The sequence below is a fragment of the Pteropus vampyrus genome, unplaced genomic scaffold, assembly GCF_000151845.1.
Source record: "Pteropus vampyrus isolate Shadow unplaced genomic scaffold, Pvam_2.0 Scaffold356, whole genome shotgun sequence".
In the NCBI taxonomy this organism is placed as follows: Eukaryota; Metazoa; Chordata; class Mammalia; order Chiroptera; family Pteropodidae; genus Pteropus; species Pteropus vampyrus.
Genome location: NW_011889137.1, coordinates 60,827 through 69,407, shown reverse-complemented (window position 1 = coordinate 69,407; position 8,581 = coordinate 60,827). Strand labels below are relative to the sequence as shown.

Genomic DNA, 8,581 nt, shown 5'->3' with positions numbered 1-8,581 from the left:
TTGGGGTTTTGGCCTGGAGCTCTTGGGAACTCACCCTGGGCTGGGAAGAAGCTGTCCAGGCGGCACCTGCGCCTCATCTAGCCTGGGCTTCTGTGGGGGCAGGGGCTTCATTTTAATGACTTGAGATCCAGGGCACTTGTTCCTGAAATGTGACCCAAATAAGCAGTCCGGAGGGCAGCACACAGGGGCCCCCAGTGGCTTCAGCTGGAAAAACAACAGTGTCAGCTTGCTCCTGGAGCAGCCAGCCCCGTACCACCCCCCGCCCGGCATGCACCCCTGAGCTCATGACAGCTACAAAAGAAGAGACCATGGTTGGGCCTTAGGATGGCTGACATTTTAATCCCACTTTTTATAATTGAGCTCTGTGGAAGCTGCAGCAAGAAAGATAGAAATTGGAAGGAAGACCTGGGCAGGTAGGGTGGGTGGTGCACACGGCCGCCCTTACAGGATCAGTTTGCAGTGAGATTACTGACTGCCGGGTAAATACCCTCGTGTTGCTGCTCATCACGGGTGGAGGGGCAGGCAGAGCCCCCCAGGCCCCAGCATGGGAGGCAAACTGCATTTCCACGGAGACTGGCCCTTACCATGCATGGGGGGCCCAGCGTGCCCCGGGCTTCTGCAGAAGGGCCCACGTGCCTTCCTCAGCAATGGTTCAGAGAGGGACAGGCTGGAGCAGATTGGCTTGAGGACAAAAAGCAAGCTCACGCATTTATATTAAAACTGATCTTGGACTCGCAGTCGACAGAAGCCTAGTCTGTCCTTTAGCACATAAAAAGCAGTGTTGTGGCAGCTGAGCCTGGTGCCCCTGAATTGGGGGCCCGAGGTGGTGGCCACCAGGTCCCCTCATGACCCTAGTGGCTCTTAGGCCACTCCATCCCAGGCTAGGATGCCAGCTGGAGACAGATCCATGCATGTACATGACAGGCTATGAGATGTGTCATGGGCAAGGGATGGGGAGAAGATGAACCCCGCCTGCCCCCCACCCATCTAGCAGGCTGTGGCCGTTAGGCCACACGTGGTGTGTGAGCCAAGGAGGATGGGTCCAGCTGCCTCACAGGGATCGGGACAAGCAAGGTCTTAGGGCCTGGGGAGGGGGCCCTGGTGCTAGCAGTGCCCCATGGGTGGTAGAAAGGGGACAAGGTTGAAAACAAGGTGACGCTTTTTAGGACTGACACCCCTCCCACGTAACTGGCTAGACAGCAGAGCATCCATGGTCTGGAACTCGGCGTGGCCGTTCACAGCCAGAACCCCAAGACTCCCAGGGGGTTTGCAGAGCAGCTGTCATCTGCTCAGTGCCCCCCTCACCTGGCACCCACTCGGGGATCTTATGACACACGAGAGCACTGGTCCTGCAGACCGAGGTTTCCACAAGGCCCAGGCCACTCCCGTCCCATCCCTGGGGGTATCAGCCCTGACCCAGGGATGAGGAGAGAGCTGGACTTAAGGCCACTGGGCTGTGCTTGTGCTGGGGTGCCTCGAGGCCCTGACCCAGAGCAATGCGGGCTGGGCAGTGTCCTTGGGCCACGACTGTGGGGTTCCCCTGCCTTGGCTGGGCCGGCCTAGTCCTCCTTGGGTGGCTCCACAGTGAGAACCGTGTCCATAGCTGCTGGCTGCCGCTCAGAGTTGCCGAGGGGCTGCTGCTCGCGGTTCTGCCCGGCCCTGGTGCATGTCCAGGACGGGGATCTCAGACAGCCGGCCCGGGGCAGTGGGTGCAGGCCTGGTGGGGACATGGAGGTGGGCTCAGCATGGCCAGGGGCCGTGAATGTCTCCTGTAGTTACTGGGCTAGGCCTGTGGGCGCCTCCACCACGAGGTCCAGCCACACATTGCGGTCCCCTGGGTGCTTAGAAAATGCGAGTGCCAGGCCACCAGCAATGCAGACAGGTGGGCCTGGGTGTGGCCTTGTGCAGGCCCGCCCCCAGACTCCACCTGCACGGGCGTGAGCGGGGAGCGAGGCAGGTCACTGGGCCCACACACCCCTGCTGGCTGCCTTGCCGTTTCTGAGGCCTTTCGGGTCTTGGGGTAAGGGCAGTGCCCCTTTGAGAACTAAAGGGGAAACCAAGGCAGGCTGAGCTGGGGAGGGGCCAGGGCGGTGGAATGGCACCCCGCTATGCTTAGCTTAACTCGTGATTAAATTCACACTTCCTAAATGCCACCTTCAGGGGTTCTGTGGCTTTGGCCTTTCTTTGGCATTTGAAAATCAAAATTCAGTGGTGGCCATAAGAGGAAGACCCCTGAAAGCTGGGCACGCAGAACGTGGAAATGCTGAAGAAAATGGAGCGCTGGCGACAGGTCTCATTTAAACACAATCGAGAGAAAATTATTTTTAACAGTAGGGGTTTGCAGGGTCCGGTGGTCCTGACCCCAGGACCTGCCCGCACCGCCCCCCGCACCCCAGCGCCAGCCCCACCTGCTGGCGAGTCACCGGCCGTGTTCTCATCGTCGGAGTCTGCGAAGACCTCGGCCAGCTCCTGGTCGGACATGTCTGTCAGCTCGGTGAGGTCCAGGAGGTCAAAGTGCACCTCCAGGGAGGAGACGCTGCTCAGGGGCTCTGGGGGCGGGGGCTTGTCATCGGCGCAGGCCCCCCCCATGCGGCCCCCCACACAGCCCAGGGAAGAACCAGATCTCTGGGTAGAGCCTGGCATGGCCCCAGGAAGATGAGGCAGCCAGACCCCAACTCTGCTCCCCACACTTCAGACTGAACACTTTCTGGGGTCCCCCACTTTACACGTGGTACAACCAAGGCCCAATGAGCCAAGCCTTAAGAGTTCGATGCCCACCACACCCCCATGGAGTGTCTGGACAGTATGTGGACGCTGCCCCCTACTTCCCAGGGAGCCCAGGTCCCATGGAGCATGCCAGGCACGTCAGCTGTACTTACGCCTCCTTTCTGTCACCTGCAGGAGCCCTGGTGCCGGTCCTGAGATGCCCACCTCCTCCTCGGCCACGGGTGAGTGGCAGCTGTCTCCTGACCCCTGGGCCGGGGTGCTCAGGGTAGCCTGTGGCACCTCAACCTCCTTAATTATTTCTACAAAAGACAGAATGCATTACTTGGGAGGAGACATGGGGGTTCCACCCCCCCAGAGGAGAAGCTGGGGCTCTCCCCCAGGAGAGACAGGGGTCCCACCCTCTCCAGGACACGGTGGCGAGGACTTGAGTAGTTGACTCCTAAGCCCTCCTTTTAGGTGCTGGCAGTGGTCCTTGGGGTTACCTCGGGCCAGGATCCGGGATGGGGCAGGGGGTTTCTCTGAGGAGGCTGGCCTTCCCCCGAGGATGACTGCCTCCTACTGCGGCCAAAGAGGGGATGAATGACCTCCGGACCCCAGCCCTGAGTACTTGAGCTTGAACGAACACAAGCCATGAAGGTCTGGTGGGGACTTCCTCACTGGTCCCTGCTCACCTACCTGTCCTTCGCAGACTGACTGCTTTTACACACCTGTCAACAGGGTCCGTCCCAATGGTGACAGTTACAGAACAGGGAAGCAGCAGACCCTCTTGACCCCAGCTACACCTCATGACTGGGACAGTGTTCCTCCAGGGGTTTTTTTCTATGCAGTTTTTCTTTGAAAAATGTAATTGTTCATTTTTTTTAATATTTAAGTTTTTTTTGTCAGACGAGGGCAGGTGGTCCCCTAGGGATCTGCTTGGTGGAGACTGCCACCCAGAGGTGGGACCGCTGGCCTGAGGGCCACCAATCTCACCTGCTGCTGCTCTCACCTCACACCCCTCCACCCACACCCCCTACCAGCTCCTGCAGAATGTTCCAGAGCCTGCCCACATGCCCCTGAGGTAACTGGGACCCTTGGCTCCCATGACCCCACTGTGGCTCTGCTGCCACCCTCTCCTGGGACCCCATGGAGCAGGTGCGTGGTGCAAACTTGTGCCCTGCAGAGCTTGCTCCCAGTCTGCCAGCTGAGTGCCGAGAGCTGGGCGCAGACAGAGCCCCTGGAGCAGCTGCCTGGAATGGTGGGCTGAGGGGGGCCCAGCTGGGGCCCCCAGTGCCAGCAGCTGCCTGCGAGGGGCAGGACTGTCCTCCCCAACAGTGTAGCCAGCAGCCTGGATGCCGCCACGTGGGACGGGTGGGTCTGGAGGATCCCCAGCTTAGTGGGAAGTGGGCATCAACCCCGAACTGCAGAGCCAGCAAGGCCATCCTGGTCTTCTCCAGGAGGGCACCCCACTCCCCTCGCCCCCCACACACAGAGGAAGTGTGGCCAGGGGAGGGTGGACCTGCTGACTGGTGGCCCGTCAAGCTTTGCACCATGCTGTGTCATCACATGGAGCCTGGGGCTGGCCAGGCTGGACGGACTCAGGGGATCCGGTTCCCGCCTCTGCCGGAGTGTGGCAGCATCCTGGGAGGGTAGAGTTACACCCACTCCTGTCCTGGCCTACCAGCCTGGCAAGGACACCTCCTGGCCCAGAGGCCACTAGAGACATGACCCTGCTGTGAGCTGGGTTAGCAGGGACCTCTGCCTGGAACCTCAGCCCAACATCTGAGAATCCCTGTCCAGGATCCAGGAAGTCCCTGGGGGGCCTTCGCTCTGCAGGACACTTTGTCTCTTCACTGGGAGGTGGCACAGGTGTGCGGGAGTGTGCTTGCGTCTTGCTGGCCTGTGCTGTGGCCACAATTCTAAGACACTTCTACACACACAGCCTGTGGTGGTGGGTGACTGTGTCCGGGCTGGGTGCTCAGGGCAGGTACTGCCATCTATCTAGAGAATTCAAATAGAGCAGGTGACTCTGGGGTCATAACAGTAGTAGTGACGGTGGCTCTGTGCCAGGCACAGCCCCACCACTATTGTTCAGCTAATGTCACAAGCAGCTATGGGGGAGGGACGCTGAGTGTTGTGCTTTAGAGACGTAGCACTTAGTGGCTCAGCTTGTCCCAGGCACGCAGCACAGGGGACAATGGGGTCTGAACTCGCAGCCACTGCCCGCCAGCCTCTGTTCCTGGTCCTGGCACATGGCTGAGAGCAGGGGCCAGAGGAGGGAGGAGAGACCCTGACCCCACGCCCACAGGGGAGCAGGAGTATGTTCCCGGCCCGACCCAGGTGGAAGGGGATTTCTGAAGATGGGAATAGAGGCGGGGTCTCTGCTCACAGCACCCTGTCCCTGTGTCGCTGGGTGGGGCCCCTCATCTTGACAAGAAGGCATTCATTCATCCATCCATCCAAAAAAGATTTCCTGAGCATTGGGGGCACCGCATGAACAAAGCACATGTTCCTGCCCTGTGTGGGGTGGGTAGGTTGCGGGGGTAGTTGGTGCTGTTCTCCTGTTAGAGGGAGCTGTGCCATACCTGGGGACACAGGCAAACAGTACACCCTTTCCCCAGAGTGGGGAGGGGCACTCCGCTACAAATCCTGGAGCCCAGGGGCCTTGGACAGCCCCGAGACAGACCCCCACAGGCACAGTGGCCTGTGTACTGCAAGCACATTCTATCAAATTCCAACATCCCTGAAACAGCATAGCAACTAGGTGTCACAGTCCACAGGATGCAGTATGTGTCTAGGCTTTGATTCTTTTCCATACCCCTTTGGCAGTGGCCCGGTCTTTATAAATGCCGTTGCCCTGGCCTGTGGTGAAGCTGTGGGGGGCAGGAAAGAGTAGAAGACGTAGCTTCTTCCATCAAAAAGTAGAAGATGTAGCTTCTGATACTGGTCTTTCGGCCAGCGGAATGTAATGGAAATGGGAGATTGAGTCAAAATGCCAATGCAGATGCAGGGACACACGGGCCCTGAGCCCTGAGGATGGCGTGCCGTGGTGCCGTGTGTGGCTGTGTCCGGGCTGAGTGCTCAAGGCAGGTGCACCCACTGCTCCTCAGACTATTAAACGTAGAGTCGCCACACGAGGCAACAATTCCACTCCTACGCTTAACCCAAAGAGTGGAAAGCACACGTCCACGTCAGCACTTGCACACGAGAGTGTTCACCACGGCACTACTGTAGGTAGAAGTGGAATCAAACCCAAATGTCCATCTAGACGATGGAAAACTACCCTGCCATGAAAAGCACGCAGCATGGACACATGCTACAACATGCGCGGACCACGAAAACATTACGGCGAGTGGCAGAAGCCAGTCACGAAGGGCCATACGCCATGATTCCATTTATCCAGATGCCCAGAATAGGCAGCTCTATAGAGGGGAGACAGCAAATTAGGACAGGAAGTAGACTGGCAGTAGCCAGGGGCTAGGTTTGGAATGGGGAGTGACTGCTGACAGGCACAGGGTTTCTTTTTGGGGGATGGAAATATTCTAAATTAGATGATGGTGATGATTGCGCAACTTTGTGAACATAGATGCTCCTCGACTTACGACGGGGTTACATTCCAGTAAGTTGAAAGTATCATAAGTCAAAAATGCATTTAATACGCCTCACCTACTGGGCATCGTAGCTTAGCCCAGCCGATCTTAACCGTGCTCAGATCGCGGGAGGGCGAGGGCATCGCATCGCTAGTCGGGGAAAAGAAGAAAACAAAGTGCGGTTTTGCAACACGTATCGCTCTGGCGCTGCCATAGAGTCGAAAGTTCGAGGTTGAATCATTGTAAGTTGGGGCCACGTGTATATTACCAACACTGAATTGTACACGGCAAAAGGATGGATTTTTATGATGTGAATTATTTCTCAATTTAAAAAAATCCTCTATGAAAACACAGGTTGACCGCCAGGCACCAGGCTCAGATGCCAGGGCTGGGTGTGAGCAGTGTGAGCTCCAGGACCCAGGCTTGTCCTAGTGCACAGCAGGTGCACTGTGACTGTCTGCGGAATGAGTGAAGCCGCAGCCCTACGCCACAGTCACAGTTAATGAACGGCTGTCTGACGGATCAGTCTGGTACCTTGGAGGGCAAAGGGACAAATCTCTTCCTGGGGTCCGAAGCAAAGTAGTGATCTCACAGGCAGGCATGGGGTAGGTGCCTGGCAGCCCGACCGAGCCACAAGCTGGGTACCTGAGCAGCCCCAGAATCAGCCAGGCCAGGGCAGAGGTGCTGGGTGTTTCTGATGCCCAGGAGAGCCAGCCCATGGGATAGCAACACCTGGTTCTCAACCCAGCACAGCCCCTGTGGGAGAATGGAGTTGGGGTGCCACAGCCCATCCTCACCCAGGGCTGGCTGCTGATGTGAGTGGAGCTGATAGGGTTTCTTGTGCTATGCTGCTGACCTATTTTCCAGCACATTCGTGCCAAGAACCTGGCCCAAATCTCAAGTTCTTTGCCGTGTGTCCAGGTCTTTGCCCCAGCATCAAGGCACGCTGCACACGCCGATGAGTGAACAAACAAGTTAATGAAGTGAATAAAGGCCATAAAAACCCAAATGGCACAGGGAGGGAGAGATGGTCATAGAGGTGGGGCACTTGTACCCCATTCCCAGGTCCTTATCCTGGATTCAGGGCTCCTCCCCCAAACATGTGGAAGCTGCTGGGTGGCCTCAGCCAGGCTCAGCCTCTCTGGGGAAGGGGGACTGGAACTCTGGTTTTCCAGAGGCAACAGCTGGGACCCTTCAAGAAGCACACTCTCCGCCACACCCACACACACACACTTCTCATCTTCGTGTCTGTACATTTTGATCATTAAGAAATTATTGTTAATTTGTTTAGGTGCAAAAATGAGATTTTGATTACGCTCTATAAGAACCTTATCTTTTAGAGATAATTTCAGAAATAATTATGGGTGAAATATGTCTAGATTTCCTACAAATTACTACTGAGGGAGGGGTGGGGGGGGTCTGGTTAAGCAGGTGGGAGGTGGCTCTTGGGGCTTTACCATGCTGCTTTCCTTACTTCTGTGTGTGCTTCACATGCTCCAAAGTAATGTGTTAGTGACCTGTGAGAATGACAGTCACAGCCATCCACACGTGACTTCATGAGAGCCCATGGCATGGGGGTTGCCAGCCCACTGTGCAGGCAGGAAATGGCTACGGGGTGAAGGGCGTGAGTCCTGAGTGTGGCCCCAGCCCCCCCACAGTGCCTGCATGGAACAACACCTGACAGGTACAGGCTTGTGCACTGAGGCAGCCCCGCCGAGTCTTCCAGCGAGGGAGACTCAGTCACTGAAGAGCCCTCAAGGTCCTCTCCCACAGGCCTGCAGGGGAGGGGCTGTCTCTTCTCACAGAAGTGGACACAGGCTCATGGGAGGCTGCTGTGCCCACATCTCACAGCCCTTGCTCTCTAAATGGTCCCCTTCACACCCCCACAGAGCTGCCACTGGGCTGTGCAGGGTGGGAGCGGAGGTCCGGAGACTGTTAGCCTGGGGGGGCGGGGGCGGGAGGGCGGAAAGCTGGATCCCGCCCACAAATGACAAAACAAAGAAAACCCACCCTCTAGCCCCTGGGTGTGTCTGGCCGTGCCTGCCAGTCGCACGAAGGGCCCCCGGGCAGCTGTCTGGAACGCACCTGCGGTACTCAGCTTGCAAACAGCGGCAACGGACCCACTGCTTCCGAACACCTCCCGGGCCAGCACTTTGGGTCTCAGAGGAGGCCGCTGGTGCCGCTGGGGGATCCCCAGCGAGTTCAGGGAGTGGCTCCGAGGGATGGGATCCCCAGGAAACCAAGGATGCCCCTGAGGCCAGGCCAGGTAGGCGGGTTCAGGAGTC

The 8,581-nt window shown here is 57.8% G+C and overlaps 1 protein-coding gene across 1 annotated transcript; it reads right to left on the bottom strand.

Annotated features, from left to right (window-relative positions):
* Positions 1-312: 312 nt before the first annotated feature.
* DBNDD1 (dysbindin domain containing 1) lies at positions 313-7,666 on the bottom strand. Its single transcript, XM_023522711.1, has 4 exons — positions 4,226-7,666; positions 2,880-3,026; positions 2,409-2,549; positions 313-1,717 (listed from the first exon to the last, which is right to left on the bottom strand). The coding sequence occupies exons 1-4, from the start codon at positions 4,257-4,259 to the stop codon at positions 1,560-1,562; spliced, it is 480 nt and encodes a 159-aa protein (XP_023378479.1). The 5' UTR covers positions 4,260-7,666; the 3' UTR covers positions 313-1,559.
* Positions 7,667-8,581: the final 915 nt, after the last annotated feature.